This window comes from Petromyzon marinus, chromosome 1 (genome assembly GCF_048934315.1).
Source record: "Petromyzon marinus isolate PM22_M1 ecotype Great Lakes invasive population chromosome 1, UKy_Petmar_22M1.pri1.0, whole genome shotgun sequence".
Taxonomy (NCBI): domain Eukaryota; kingdom Metazoa; phylum Chordata; class Hyperoartia; order Petromyzontiformes; family Petromyzontidae; genus Petromyzon; species Petromyzon marinus.
In genome coordinates this window covers 34514939-34530737 of record NC_133667.1, presented here as the reverse complement: position 1 = coordinate 34530737, position 15799 = coordinate 34514939, and the positions used below count along the sequence as shown (strand labels likewise).

At 43.8% G+C, this 15799-nt stretch overlaps 2 protein-coding genes across 4 annotated transcripts; one reads left to right on the top strand and one right to left on the bottom strand.

The window, feature by feature from the left end:
- The first annotated feature begins 291 nt into the window (after positions 1–291).
- Positions 292–7727, top strand: LOC116940502 (uncharacterized). Of its 2 annotated transcripts, XM_076067450.1 has the most exons (8): positions 292–780; positions 1391–1447; positions 1615–1707; positions 1837–2056; positions 3986–4118; positions 5179–6401; positions 6554–6619; positions 6842–7727. In XM_076067450.1, exons 1-8 carry the CDS (start codon positions 664–666, stop codon positions 6964–6966), a joined length of 2034 nt encoding a protein of 677 aa, XP_075923565.1. In that variant the 5' UTR covers positions 292–663; the 3' UTR covers positions 6967–7727. The 2 variants fall into 2 exon arrangements, with proteins under 2 accessions (XP_075923565.1, XP_075923558.1); XM_076067443.1 differs by lacking the exon at positions 292–780 and having other exon boundaries at positions 830–1447.
- A 361-nt stretch (positions 7728–8088) lies between these two features.
- LOC116940492 (ubiquitin-conjugating enzyme E2 Q1-like) lies at positions 8089–15045 on the bottom strand. Of its 2 annotated transcripts, none has more exons than XM_032950391.2 (13): positions 14678–15045; positions 13429–13533; positions 13109–13213; positions 12568–12621; positions 11178–11318; positions 10740–10824; positions 10575–10635; positions 10118–10208; positions 9932–9990; positions 9589–9637; positions 9235–9330; positions 9020–9104; positions 8089–8918 (listed from the first exon to the last, which is right to left on the bottom strand). In XM_032950391.2, exons 1-13 carry the CDS (start codon positions 14834–14836, stop codon positions 8887–8889), a joined length of 1122 nt encoding a protein of 373 aa, XP_032806282.1. In that variant the 5' UTR covers positions 14837–15045; the 3' UTR covers positions 8089–8886. The 2 variants fall into 2 exon arrangements, with proteins under 2 accessions (XP_032806282.1, XP_032806292.1); XM_032950401.2 differs by having other exon boundaries at positions 9020–9086.
- Between the last annotated feature and the right edge of the window lie 754 nt (positions 15046–15799).

The following is a 15799-nucleotide window of genomic DNA, read 5'->3' as shown; positions in this document are numbered from 1 at the left end:
TTAAACAAGAGCACTGCATTGTTAAAATCTTCCGCCCGTGTGGAAATTAGTGTTCCATTATTCGGATGTGAGATTATTTTTTCTCCAAAATAAAGCTCCCGAATTATTTTGTGTAGCTAGTACAATAATTATATTTTCAATGCCAATAATTCAAACCATTGAAGTGTTTTTTTTCTTTCTCTTTTTTTGTTGTTACGAGATCACTAATGACATAGTCGGTGTTAATTTTAACTCTGTAGCCCATACCCCAGCATGTATGTAGCCAGTCACGTGTTCAGTGTGAGTGGCTTGTGCCGCACCAGTGCCAGCTGTCTTACTGTTCGGACGTGTCCAATTTTAGACCCAAGTCATTTCGTGAAGCTCGCGAACCCAATGCAGCTTTGTGCAGTTTGCGAACCGAGTTATTGACAAATGTGCTGAATGTAGGCAGCTGTGTGTGGCGTCAACTTCGTGTTGGTTCCTTGAAGATCAACTAAAATTACCCAAACGGGACGTTAGGTTAGACCTTAGCGGTGGTGTGTAGAAGTACAGTCCGCAGCTTTTGTGTGGCGAGCCTGAAAACTCGGCTGAACTTTTTGCGACTCTGCGGCTATCTTGTAAATCGTCGCCGGGTTCTCGACTGTAGACGACTTTCGAGGTCCGCGCAGGTACACGACGATTGGTATGAACGAGACGGATGTGATGCCCAGCGTGCGGAGTGAGAGGCTCGTCGGTGTGAAGGTGCATGCGGTCGTCATCGGAGCGGACTCCTATATTCCTCTCACGGAAATCCGAAACAAGGTAAGCAGGCGAATGAATGTAACGTGTTTTCTTAAAAAGAAAAAAACTATTGATGCGTTTTTTTTGGGGTTGCAACGCATTTTGTTCGGCATGATGACACGTTTGGCTCCACATGAGTGGAGATTCTTTGGACATCAATGCTGAAACAAGCGGCACAACCCAAAAATACATCGGAGAGCTGTACACTTTCGCTTGCTAAATTGCAGGGCCATGATGCTGACCGCTAGGGAAGCCTTCATCCGGCAGTGGATTGATCACGATTGATGGTGATGCACTTGTGCTGCTAATCCTGCTGCGTTGTAGCGAGACGAATGTGCGACTGCAGTTAATGTGCCATTTAGCATGGAATATAAAAAAAAACATCTTGGCGCGTGTCTTGTGTTTGGTAGCAGAATTATTTTATTCACAGTGGGTCAATATAAGTGCATTATTTATCAACGCGCATAACCAAGTTGTACGTCTATTATATTTAAATAAATTGTGCACTTGGGACAAGAAAACATACAACAGATTGTACAGTATTTTGTTTAAAAGTTTGCTGGCGATGCCAAGTTCGTTACTTTGTACCGGACACTGCAGTTACTGCACGTTGATGAACTTTACTCTGCAGGTTTTATTCAAGTCTTCAGCACGCATTTATCAGAAATGTACACAGATGAATCTGAAGGTATGTGCGGGAAATTTCAACTTTCAAACAACGCAGTTCTGACTTTGGTCAGTCGAAAAAATGTTTACGGGGTGGTCCATTTTTCTTTAAACGTATATACAGTACTATAATCTGTATCTTGCAGTTCATGTTTCAAAATATATATATCCCCTCCCCCCCCCATTTAGAGTATCATTACCTGTCCTAGCCTGCATTTTAAGCACTTGCAGAAACTCGGAGTGGTTGAGTTCAATGCCAAGACCTGTCGAATGATCAGTAAGGTAAGTAGTACCTGCACCGCCGGTGACATCAACCTACACTCTGCACATGCACAACGCCCATCTGTTGTGACGTTTGTCCGATTAAGGTTATTGCTGTAATTGCAACAGCTGTTCAATTTGCCCCTGCAGTTGGAGGCTGAGGTTCTCATCCGCTCATTCAGAGACCACAATGTCATCACATCAATGGCATCTCGACTGCAGCTGCAGAAACAGCAGGATCAAACCCACGATGGAGCGCCAGCTGTAGACCCGCGTGTGAAGGCAGCTCGCTCCACACGACCGCCAGACAGCCTGGGAAGTGGCCAGCTGCTACCTGAAAGTGTTGGATTGCGAGATGATGTGCTGAGAAGTAATGCATTTTGTTACTCCTTTAAGCCACTCCTGGTTGAATGCCTGCCCACAATGTCAGTCAAAGGGGGTGGAGGGTTAACTATAACCCACCATGGCGGTCAATGCGGGTTGTTGAAGGTGGGCCGAGGTGGGTGGAGGGGGGGGTGATGACGGTACGAGTTCAGCTGTCGCCCGCCTTTGATAGGCATGGCAGGGAATTGGAATTGTGTCACTGGGTATAGAGCACACGGTGTGATAACCACTCTGCCACCAATCCCATGATAACAAGTGTTGGGTGATATCTCTCTTGGTGGGCCGAGGCCAACGGTTAAAATTATACTTTTAATTATTTGCTCCGCTCGAGATTATATAAATTGTCACAGTTGGCTTAAAGGAAATTAAAAAAAATTGTGAATGTGGCACCTGTAGTGGAAGCAGGAGTCACGTGCACCAATACAATTGTATACAAATCAAAAATATAAAATTCCTACATGCAAGGTGTGATGTATACATCACGACCACAAAACATTTTACCGCACAGTTGGGGCTGTACATCTCCGCTGTGTTTTCGGGTTGTCCCGCATGTTTTCCACAATGTCCTAACGTTTTAGCTGGGAGCTTTTGGAGGTACTAAATTCAGGAATGGTGAATCTCGAAAACACATCGGAGATAAAAAAAAGAGTATACATTTCTGAAACCAAGAATATCAACAGGAGTCAGCAGGTCAATGGGCAAAAAGCGGAAGTGAAGCTGTTCTTATGCACCCTTCTGCTTCGTATAGATTAATAACAGCAGATTAAAGATGGCATTTTACATTTGTTATCCACTCAATTGTCTGTTCAGTAGCAGAGTGGATCTCGTCCATGCCTCCGTTAAAGGAGTGAAGACAGCAGAAGCGGCGGAGGGTTTACAATGTGGTCGGTGGTTTGGGATTCGTGGCCACACTCGCAGCACGCCACATCTTTGATGGCGTCATGTGCACAGTGAAACAGGCCATGGGGAGCATCTCTTTGGTTTTCCAGCTCCGAGAGGAGCCACGCTCCGCGGAGGACCTCGCAAGGGCTTAAACACCGGGCCATATTACATTCCGAATACAGGGACTCCTCTACTTACGAACGAGTTAGGTTCCAGAGGTCTGTTCGTAAAGTCGATTTGTTCGGAAATCCAACTTTACACCTATCGATTCCAAACGTGTTGTAGCATGAACACGGGGAATGGCTTTAAAAGTTGTATAATCTCCTGCGGATGCCACTGATTCTTCACGTTCTGCAGATGTAAATGCCACCCACCGGCATCTATTGCGCGGCGGTAACGTACGACTCTCGGTATGAACAGGCAATTGGACGTACGTACAGGTTTTCTTTGAAAGTTCGTAAGTCGAATGTTCGTAAGTAGAGGAGTCCGTGTCCTGGATAAACATCACTGGTGGCAGGATACGAGAACGACACCTCAAGTGGAAACATCCTGATTGCTCTTTATTGAACGATAAGCCAACCACCGATGACATTCCATCAGACGGCGTTCATCAATTGGCAGTACTCTACCTGTCCCTGCGCGTTAACCCTGTTTGGGATTTGAACTAATAAATTCAAGAACAAGTCTTCTGTTCATAACCCCTTTTTCAAAGCTTTATATGTTATGGGGTTTAAGTTTGGAATCTGAGTGTCCGTTATTGGTTGCAAAACTGGCCTACATGTTATGCTATGCCCATACCATCATTCGTTTTAATGTTAAGAGCACCATATTTTATTTTAAAATAATTAAAATCAAGCAAACCTCCAGTGCCATTTGAACATAATGAAAATATATTTATATGCGGACCAAGATTACATAGACTTACGAGAATAACGGTCAGATTTTGTTGATGCGTCGTTACTTCGAAGCAGTGGGCAGTGTTTTGCGTACACGTGACTGATTAATCCTGCACGCAAACGCGTTTTGTTTGCAGTACCGGCCCCGGCAGCTGCAACAGCTGTCACCAGTTCAACATTCAAGTACTGCTCACCTTCCCTGAACCTTCTTACACTTCCTGTGCAGAGCTGCGGGGACGACGGGGAACAAAACGGCACCTTTGTTGCGAAGTGGGTTTGATATCAGTGGTAGCAGATCGCGCGATATGCGAATACCACAGTAAAGCGATTTTGAGTATCCACAACGAAGATGAAACGTCTTACGTTTGCACTTTACATACCTCATATTTGAAAAGGACATCCCTGCAAGGCTAATGCCTAAATCAATGGCCACGATGCACTTGCATAGCGAGAATATGAAACGCGATGTGGGTTTTCCCATGCATTTAAACCAAATACATGTAATAGGCAGGGCTACACAGGGCACACAAAGGGGCTGGAGTTCGATTCCCGTAACATGGCTAATATGAGTGGGGTGTGATTTGTTGGAAATGGCCCTGGGCACGCCCTTCACTCGCCCATCCTGACCAGAATACCTACGATCACACAGGAATGTCTGTCCTTAACGCTCGTGACGTCCCTCCACATCAAACAGCCCCCCTCAATAATCATTAACAGGTGACGTCCTCCACATCAAACAGCCCCCCTCAATAATCATTAACAGGTGACGTCCTCCAAATGAACACCCCCCCCCCCCTTCATAATAATTAGCGGTTGACGTTACTCCACATGGGAGGGCGAGGCGCCTCCTCCCCCCTCCTTGGCGTCAACTCACAACCCTCACTACAAAAGCAGAATCCTCACGTCACGTGATCTCACCCTCACTACAAAGGTAGAACCCTCACGTCACGCGATCTCCGTAACGCTGTTGAGACATCGAAGTAAAAAGGACGTCATGATGAACAAGGGATTATAACCTTAAATAGCAAATTGCACACGCATTAATGCAATGAATATATCACGTCGCGGTCTGCTTTTCGCTTGCAACTTTCAGATCTACTGCAATACACCCGTCCTTGGACGGGCAAAAGGCTAGTGAGTAGTTAAGGAGAGTCGAGCGACCTCCACCACCGACAAGGGATGGGGGCAGGATTCACATATCGGTGGATTTACAGGCTGTACATTACATTATACATACATAGAACTGGTTGCAGTAATGTACTATAAAGCAAAAAAAAACTAGCTTGCTTTGCTTGAAAAATTGTTACGGATTTTTTTTCCCATCACGCAGGTTCTACATTTCAGGTTCAGCCTCGACGTGCATCAGCTGCGACGACTGCGGCACATTTTTCTCTCCGGCGGCGTTTGCCACTCACTGGCATGACAAACAGGGAAGGTCCCTTGCGACCAAAGCGGGGGTCCTGAAACTCGCAACCGATAACCCCACCACGGAGCAACGGCAAATGTGGCTACGTTTCCAGCTTCAGAGGAAACGTCCGACCTCGTGCTCCCCCATCGGAGGACTTCCCGCAGAAGGATTTCTTCCCATGAAATGCATGTCGATGGATTTGTCGGGGGATGCCGTGGAGGGCTCGCCTTGCAAGGTCTCGCGGCCCTGCTCGCCGCCTGTCAGCAGCCAAGGAAGCGTACGTGACACGGCGCTGGAGAGGAGCCAGGGTCCGTTGGGTACCCATGTTGTTCGCAATCGATCAATCAGAAATAAATTATTGTGCGACTTTGGATTAGAGGTGGTTAAACACCATCTCTTGGAAGAAAGAAAACCTGAACCGGTCACCGATTCACCTTCAGGTTCATTTACAGCTGATAGCAAATCTAACGAAGAGGCCAATTGCGCAGAAAAAAGCAATTCTCGTGAAGAATTTGGTTCAAGTTGGAAGGAGGACGCGAGGGACCAGATGACTGCAGTAATTTCAGATTTGCCATTACCTGACAGTGACAGTAAGGACTGGATGTGTCCCAGCAAAAGTGCAATGTTGCCAAGAAGATGTGCGAGCACTGGAAACATTGCCGCTATTTACCCTACAGAAAATCATGGGAACGCTATATTTGTGGACACTGAATTTTCACACCTTGGTAAGCAACCGCACCCCAAGTGTAATTCTAGCTTCAGCTCCAAGCTTGCAGCCAGCTCCAGGCCCTGTTTGGTTAAGAGTGCCAACACTGTGGTCAAAGGTGGCATTCAACTTCACAGGAATGGGTCAGCAGAGTGCTCCGTCAATGCGGACACTTATCGTGGAGAACTCGGCCAGGTGAACCGTGAAACTGGCGAGTCTAAACACGTCATGGCAGGCGTCTCTCACTACACTGGAGAAAAAAACGTAGAAATACCCACTCCAGACGAACATGTAAATGAACACGAAGAGCAAAGTGCCACAGCCCATACGGCCACTTCCTGTAAAGTGGGTCTGGGAGAATTCAACACCACCAATGCAACAGTGTTGTCCAGGACTCCAGGGAGGTGCCACACAGAGGGCGGTACAGATGTCACGGACGGTAAGATCATTTTAACGCCAATTTAATCGGTGTTATGCTGCTTTTTTTTAAACGCTTAAGATTACATTGCATGCATATTACCAAAAGTGTCCACATTATACTTTAGAGTACATTGAAAATGCACGTTTAAATATAATGCCCATTGCTTTCAGATCCCATCAATTTGCTGAAGGCTGCACATACTCTGCTAGGAATAGCAATAACTCAGCTGCAGGAAGGCAAGTATCATTTTTACTTTGCACCATTTCACATACAGTAAACACACCTCTTGCTTACACTATCTTGAGACCAGTTTACCCCGTCCACAAAGCAAACCAAGGTGTTGGACCACAGCAATCGACGTGCCAGTAAACATTCCATGCTATATTTTGTGCTGCCAATTTTTTTTTTTACCAGGGGCTACAGTTGCATTTTTTTTAGCTTACTGTTTGTGCATACAGCCAAAGAATGGAAAACTATGTACGAGAAGGAACGGTGGCTGCGTATTCAAGCGGAAAAGAAGAGTGAGATAAAGGTGACTGAAGATGTATACACTGCCCATGAAATCCATAAACAAATCCATTAATAAACACACTACACCTGTGTCGGTAACCCTTATTTTCTCTGCCATGCAACCAGGGGCGGAGCCTCGGGGGTGGGCTTAGCCCCCCCCCCTGAAATTTTGGGAAAGTCGGTAATCGGGAGAACCGGGTATCCGGCTGCTGCAAAATGCTGCAGGCTGCCACCTTGTGCTGCCCTGCAGGCTGCTTCAGCGGCAGCCTTTCGAACTTATTAGCCACATCAGCGGTTCCGACCTATTAATAAACTCCGCGTTCAAATCCAATAAAATTTGTTTTATACAGTTGTGGCGCCCATTGGAAAACACACTGGATATCTCAGAATATTGAAGTCAGACCCCCCCCCCCACCCCAGTGAAAATCCTGGCTCTGCCCCTGCATGCAACATGTAACCCAACAAGGTTAACATTTAAATCTAGCACTTGACATGTTATTGCTGTAATCTGGGTACATTTGCATATTTATTAAAAGGCTCAAATCTTTACAGTACTGTAATAGTTTTATCATTTTTATGTATGCAGTTGTTATATTAACAGTAGTATGACTGGTCGATAACATTTAAAAGATGTTCGGTAACTGTAAAATGGTGTGCGATTTTTTTTTTACAAGTCTATAGGTATATTGACAACCACGGCAAAAAAATGGATATTGATTTTTTTTATCATGTCAAGACTCACAAGTGATGTTACATTAACCACGTGCAGCTTTAACGTGTCTGTAATTTTACAACTAAAACAGAGGGAATCAGCCAATAAAGAATAGGCTTAAAGACGTGTTTTGAGTCCATTTTTCATACACCCAAACCTACAATGCCCATCCCTCATTCAATTACACCATCTTCTCATGTACGTAAAGGGTAGTTCCGTTGCCGCTAACGCAACTATCCTTGACATACCTGGGTCCAAGGATATACAACACAACGTTCAAAGTTGAACCCATTTTACTGTCGGGTAAATAGACTAACAGAATTCACATTTTAGCACAATTATATTTTGCAGTACTTTTAACCAGAATCCTGCAGTTTAAACAGCTTCAACATCAGTATAAAGAATGCAAAGTCATACAATGAACCCTGAAAAGTTAAACTTCAATTTGCTTTACATAATGCTTATAATGGAAACAGAAGCTGATAAAAGTTGGCTATTTTATTTAATTTGTACAATTACACCGTCTCCAGCAGGTTACACAAGCCCTAATGGGTGACATTGGAAGTGTACTTTATTTTTGCTTGGGACAGTGGTGCACTCGGATATAATCGCATTAAGTTAAAATGAAATTGTGTGTTTACTTGACCTTTATTTCTATTGTGCAGCAATACGCAAACGAGGGAGTTCACAGCCAAATGTAAACACTCACAATGCACTTCCCAATGGCAAATTATTTTAAATGGGGAGAAGACAATTTTCTGCAAGGACTTAGTAAGTGCATGAGCAGCCCATTTCCGATTACTGTGGTCAACAGCTTTATCCTGCACTTACCATTGTTACGCAGAACTAACAAATTACACCTAAAAAGTTTGAGATGTGTATTCTACAAGCCAAAGAGAACCAAGCAGCACATTCTTTCATCATAATCAAACTATGTCATTGAAAATAACAAGGTCATGTGTAATAGAAGTTTTTTTTTTTATAACGGAACATTTTTCCTCATCACAATCAAGGCTTCTTATTGAAGACGAGGCTTAAACATTGCAGCTTCTTCACGTATCTTGTATACTATTCACCGCAGAAGCAGAGAAGAATCTTCGAGTGAGCATCCAGAAGAGGAAAAGGTTTTCACTTCAGTTTTCTGTGACGAAGCTACTTAACTCATGCCTACATTTTACATGAAGCAATACTTGGAGTGAAAGTGTCCTCAGCAGATTCGGGGAAACCTAAGGGAACTGTACATGGTCCATTCAATAACAAGGCAGGTGGGGGCTCCTCAAACTAGCCATCCTCTTTTGGCGGTGTGAACCATCCTGCAAGGAAAACATTGCATGGCATTGTCAAGAGCCGACAGTGGAGACGAAGGGGTGCGTATTTATTGCGATGGGATTGTAAAAAAAAAGTTTAATCCTACCATTTTTTTCGTGAATCTGGACGAGGGATTTGAATGACTGCTGTGCTCTAGCCAAGCTGTATTGGTTCTGTGAAAGAAATCCATTCTGGTTTTTACCCAAAGAAAATGGATTAAAACACATTACTGGTTGCAAAGACAAGCGCACGCAAATCAACATACATGTAGAAAGTTTTAATGTTTGCACTGTAAAAAGCGTGTAAACTAGAGTGGCTTACCGTATTTGCTCCAAACTGAATGCGTGCCTTGCCCTTCACAAGGGTTGCACTGATCTGCATTATGACCGACTCGATGGAATATGCACTGCTCCAACCCTTTCACACAGGACACAACAATTATAAATAAACTGCACAATTTAAAGTACAGCACAGTAGCACATTATCCAAGATGCACCACTGATTCAACAAAGGGTATAATAGTACATTACACAGTTATGTTAATGGTGCATGTTAAAGGTTCTCGGGTAAAATAGTATTTTTATTAAACAGCAGAATACTTTACATCATGGCTATGATTGAAGTCATTTAAATGTGATGTATGGTGTTGCTTGAGTAAACCGATTAAAGTATTACCTGTTTTGTCAAAAGTTCCATACATATTGCACCTCCCCCAAGAACATATCTGGAGATGGCAAACATTCGATCAAAGGAAATTAAATGTGCAATGCATTTTAACGAAACAGATTGCATGTACAATATATATTTTAGCCAACTTACAACCCTATTGGCAATACTTTAAAATTGAAAACGTCAAATGGAGAAATACAAAATGTGATTTGTACAAGAATATTTGTTGTAAGCGATCGCCACGTTGAAAATGTTTTGTTCAGCCTTGGTAGTGGATGTCTATAAAAAATGCAGTAAGATTATGGGTCAGCTAAATTGTGAAGGATTTTATAAGAATTGAAAATCTTACCCGCCAGTCAAGATTGGAGACACCACTCTCACAAAAGGTGGGTCAAATGGAAAATTATCCTGAAAAACATGACATTCAGTTATTGATAACACTCAAATATATTTGTGTATATAATGATCATGTTAACCCCCAATGAATAACACAGCTTGATCCCAATTGTGATGCAGCACAGACACTCAAACTTACTTTAAATGAAAAATTCATAGAAATGTGACATTTGCCCTCTTTCTCCTTCATCACCTGAAGGTCACTGTGCAAAGCACTGTCTGGGTCAACTCTACACAGGAGTGGGAAGAGCAAAATGGCAGAGTAATTAAACCAGAATCTCTTAGTAGCAATCACCCTTTCACATCTTATCGATCACGAACTTTGAAGGTGTATTCAGCATGCATAATTCAATCGAATGCATTTCTGAAAATTAACTGCCAACTAACCATGACTCAATGATAACTGTAATTTGCTACATTCATTTTTGTATTGTGTATGTTTGTCAAATCTTCAATCAACCATCTGTGCCATACCGACATTTATTGGCGAGCTAGCTGCCAAAGGGAAAGACCAATACTATAAAGAATTTTAAATGCTTGTTTACAATGTTACCAAATAATTTCAATATGGAGGCACAAATAAGAAAAAGACTTACTTCAGAATTTTCACATTCCATTCATAGAGACTGTCATTTACAAGGTCAACTGCATAGTTTCCTGTGAAAAGTGCAGAAAATTGTGTGAACCACAGTATACGAAATATTATTTATAAAAAAATACAAGGTGGATGTGTTTTTAAATACCTAGCAATACCAAATTACCTGCTTTGAAGCTTGCAGACCTATAAATATCCCTGAGCTCTTTCATCAGTCTGTCAGTAGCCTGGACTGAGCCAGATACCGTTCCCTGAAAACAACATTTATAAAAGCGAGGCCATTAGGTATGCACAAAACGTAGTGTTCAACCAACAACACATTTAAAACATGTCAATAGTACACTTAAACATTTAACCCTAGGATGCGGCCCTCAAATACTCCACACTGGATGGGTCAGGAAGACCTGTGTAAGCAATGATATGTTTGCTTACAAAAGATGACCGACTGATCCCTTCGCGTAATACGAGGTTAAGCATCTTGTATAAGGTCAGGCAACAGTCTATCATACACAATACCAAAGACATGTCAAGTCTCTTTGACCCACGGTTGCATCCTAGTGTTAAAGCTGCAATAGTACTGCAATAGCAAAAGCGTAAAACGTACATTTAGGTAGTCTCTGCGCTGGTTCTGTCGGATCTTCTCTAAGACTTCCAAATTCTCTTTTTCAATCCCATCCTCGTCAGTCTTTTTCTCTTCTGGCGGCTCATCCTCTTTCATCTCATAGTGGTCCATGTCATCATTGTCCTGTCCAGTCACATGTAACAGAATGCGGACATGAATATGATACATTTTATACTCTAACCTTTAGACTTTTTATAAAATCATTTGCCAATAACTTAATGGGAAGTAATCCTAAACATTGGCCGAACTGTGTCTTTAATGGTCAATTTAAGTTTTTATTTAAAACATTTCCTTAAAAAGGCACAGCCACTAAAATATAAAGTATGCTCTAAGGAAAATTAACACGTTGTAATTGAGCAATTGGTACACGTGTTTTGGGAATTGACATAACTGAAATATAAACGAGATTCACATTACAATATACACATCTTGCACTGTCCACATAGAACATGCAGTTCCAATGACAGTTAATAAAAAAATGAAAAAATGGTAAACATAACCAATTTATATTACTGCTTTCTAAACACTTCACCTCATTTTGATTTAAAGCTTTCGTGACTGCAGGGATTCATATTCTTGGTTCTTTCGGTAAAGTCACGTGACTTTACCGAAAGAACCAAGAATATACTTTACCTCATGTTAGTCATGCCAGACTGAATTTTGCTCTGCATTATAAGACGTGAACATTCTTTCATTTTTTGCATCACTGTTTGATACCATTGCTATTTTCTACGTATCAGAAGCTTAATTTAGACTGGAGGAATCCGATGAGCTATGAATATCTTTCACAGATGTCCAGTATGGGCGGGTCAGCAGGTTACATATATTGGCATATCCATGTTCAAGCTGCAAAATGTTGTTTAAAATAGAATAATGTACATGCCAATGTGGAGCACATACAAAAAATAAGCCTCATCCATTAGCTATTTCCCCTTCTATTAATGTGTCCTTCCCATGGCCACTTCTGGTCCATTTTTGAGACTTTAATGAAAAGGTTTATCTTAGTGTCCCTCCTGGCTGCGAATATGAATAAACAATTTCTTATTTCATTTCTCACTGCCATGCTAAATGTACTGATCACTCGTATCTGCTCTTTTTGCCTCCCTTTACAATCATAATGTTGTAGTGGTTTCCCTTCATTAGAAGTTGGTTACAGTCTTCATAGATGTGGTCAACTTCTGCATCTTGATGGCAGAGTGGGATTTCTAAGTCTTTGCAGGAATCGAGCATAGAGCACTTTAGATAGTGTAGTGCATTTAAGAGTAAGGCCCTAGAACAACAAGATAAATATAATTGGCATATACTCTCCAATAATATGAGCACTAGTGGATTCCATGGCATTATCTGGAAAGGAATTACACTCTAGTCATACCTCTGCCATATCTTCATCCTCTTCGTCTGAGCTCATGTTTTCATCCGTGGTACTCTACATCGCAGAAAAAAATATAGATTGTTTATTTAATTTCATGCACCAACTTCAGTTGGATGCTAATATCCATATCTTTAGTCCCGGCTTGGCTCTGGTTTTGGCCACGAACAGCTCGGTTTGAGCTGCTCAGTTCCTTGCGAAGACACAAGCGAGTGCGTCGTGGCTCGGCTCAGCTCATGTATATCCTGAATGTGGTTGGGCCTACACCCAGCGCCAACTAAGTACGATTTTGCGTTGGCTCATTTGAGCCGACGCCAAGCCTGATTTTAGCCATGACAAAGAGTATGGGCCTAAGCCTACAAAATTATACAAATTGACATGGCACACACAATTCTTGACATCTGCAGGCATCTACATTGGTAGAAGTGAGGTTTAAATAGTGAAATGCATCTTTATAACGTGACATTTTTTTTAACATTGCCAAGTTGTTGTCTAATTCATATGTAAGACGAGAGATAATGTAAATACACAAATGAAAGCTCACCTGCTCACTGGGGAGAGGCTGATCCAGCATTTCAATGTCGGGATGCTGCGGCAAGCCACACAGCTTGCACAAGTCTGTCAGCAACCGCTTCAGCTGCTGCAAAAGCTGCCAAATCATGTGTACGTAACGAACACACATTAGTCCACGAGTATGGTTACATTAGTCTCTTACAGAATTAACGTCCGCGTTCGAACTTCTACCGAAAGAACCATAGAAGACAACAGTCATTCTTATCGACCCCGACTGTTTTATGTTTTGTACTTTATTTTAAAAAAAATCTGTACTGCATACAACCAAAAAAAAAATCCCCACAAACGTACCAAAGTTCTGCTTGAGTTTATGCTGCCGATTTTCTCAAGTACAGCAGCCAAGTGAGGGTCATCTGATTCTGCAAACCATATCGGTGCCGAACTCGGGTAACCTTCCTATTGACAAACAAGTTTGGGATGGGTGAGCACAAGGACACGTGTTATGCAAGCCGCATTGTATAACGACGCTTACAACCAAATAATACTGTTCAAAGGTCTTAACGATTCCACATCAGTACACACCCCGACACGCTGTTACTGTATAGCCCACTCTATATGCAAAATTTCCACTTGAACTTGTGTGCGTGGGTGCAAACAGTATGCGTTGCGATTACGCTGCTGTTGCACTGCCATTCCCAAGCTCGGTTTATGCTGATGGCTTAAATGCAGTTCGTCATTTGGATGGCGATGTCAAGTCCCGGCAAGCTCAGCAAGTTTGTTTACGCTGTGAGGGGCGAGTCCAGGGTGTCCCCTCTACCGCCATACCAACCCCCCCCCACCGCCCCAACTCGTGTTCAAACCAAGGGGACTGCTGGTCAGACTGGACATGTCGGGGTGGTGTTTCACACCAGGCAGCCACGCACAACACCCAGGCGCTCGGCCACTAAAGCTACAGTTACAGTAATAATATTATAAAATGGAAAACGACTGCCGGCTGGGCATGGTGACATCACCACCGGAGAGAACAGTCTGTTGTTCCTGCTGCTGGTTTTGGCGTGACGCACTTGTAAAAAAAATTTATTGGAGATGATAGCCGCGCTACGAGCCAGTCTCCGTGCTCGGTTGCGTAAAGCACGTCAAGTGTCACGGGGAAGTCGACTTTGACATTCGCAGCTGTCAAATAAGGCAGCTAAAAAACAGTCACCCACTCCCCAAAACAATATGGTGTAATCGACCACTGCCTCTACGGATACCCTACGTATCACAACCCCTACACGCACACACCTATAAAAACACATTAACCGGATAAATCGCAATTGGAATACGAAAAAAACCCCAATATAAATACGAACCAAACAAAAACGGCGCTGTACCAATAATTCCCATTTAAAAAGCTCCCTCCTTTCCCTGTGCATGCACGTAGCGGCCTACACCGTCGCGCCGCGCCAGCGGCCTCGGCTAGCGAACGCGGCCGGGGTCGTGCGCTCCCAGGGCGGGGTGGGGGGGGGATGGAGGAGCGCAGAACCGAGGCGGGGCGGCGACGTCGCCCCTTCGTCCCCGGCGCTCGTCCCCCCTGCTCGGCGCTCTCCCTCGCTCTCACCGTAATGGTGCAGTGGACGACGAGCGGGGCGGACGCGCCGCTGAGGAAGTGGCACGCGAGCTCGTCCACGCCGCCGCTCACGATCCGAAAGCGCTCGTGGCTCTTGTCGAAGATGGACTCGAGCAGCTTCAGCTCCTGTTTCAGCGATGCCAGAGACATCTTCTGAGCATTTCTGACAACAGATAAGGATAAAACGACGACGAAGAGAGAGATGATGTTTTTTGTGGTGGTGAGGGGGTTGGTTGGCTGGTTGGGGGGGGGGGAGACGAGGCTGAGCGCGGCTTCGCGGAGCCCTCCCTAGGCCTCCTCCTTCATGGGGAAACTTTCCTTTTGTCCAATATGGCGGCGCGGGAGAGAGTGCAGCCCCGGCATGCACCGCGCGGGTACTTGACGGGGAGCGTGAAGGGGGGTGGGGGGAGGGAGAGCGTGGGACTCACACACTCACTTATACACTCACTCTCTCACTCACACTCTCACTAATACACTCACTCTCTCACTTATACACTCACTCTCTCACTCACACTCTCACTAATACACTCACTCTCTCACTTATACACTCACTCTCTCACTCACACTCTCTCACTAATACACTCACTCTCTCACTAATACACTCACTCTCTCACTCATACACTCACTCTCTCACTCACACTCTCTCACTAATACACTCACTCTCTCACACACACTCACTCATACACTCACTCTCTCACTCACACTCTCACTCTCTCACTCACACTCTCACTCAAACTCTCACTAATACACTCACTCTCTCACACACACTCACTCATACACTCACTCTCTCACTCACACTCTCTCACTAATACACTCACTCTCTCACTCATACACTCACTCTCTCACTCACACTCTCTCACTCATACACTCACTCTCTCACTCACACTCACTCATACACTCACTCTCTCACTCACACTCTCTCACTAATACACTCACTCTCTCACTCATACACTCACTCTCTCACTCACACTCTCTCACTCATACACTCACTCTCTCACTCACACTCTCTCACTAATACACTCACTCTCTCACTCACACTCTCTCACTAATACACTCACTCTCTCACACACACTCACTCATACACTCACTCTCTCACTCACACTCTCACTAATA

Bases quoted from the DNA above. Each gene is read 5' to 3' on its own strand.
- LOC116940492 (XM_032950391.2), bottom strand. From the start codon at position 14,836: ATGTCTCTGGCATCGCTGAAACAGGAGCTGAAGCTGCTCGAGTCCATC. The intron at 13,534-14,677 runs GTGAGAGCGAGG...GTTTGTCAATAG, and splicing joins TCGTCCACTGCACCATTACG to GAAGGTTACCCGAGTTCGGC. The intron at 8,919-9,019 runs GTAGGATTAAAC...TTTTCCTTGCAG, and splicing joins CCAGATTCACGAAAAAAATG to GATGGTTCACACCGCCAAAA.
- LOC116940502 (XM_076067443.1), top strand. From the start codon at position 1,109: ATGTGCCATTTAGCATGGAATATAAAAAAAAACATCTTGGCGCGTGTC. The intron at 2,057-3,985 runs GTAATGCATTTT...TTTTGTTTGCAG, and splicing joins GCGAGATGATGTGCTGAGAA to TACCGGCCCCGGCAGCTGCA. The intron at 6,402-6,553 runs GTAAGATCATTT...CATTGCTTTCAG, and splicing joins CGGTACAGATGTCACGGACG to ATCCCATCAATTTGCTGAAG.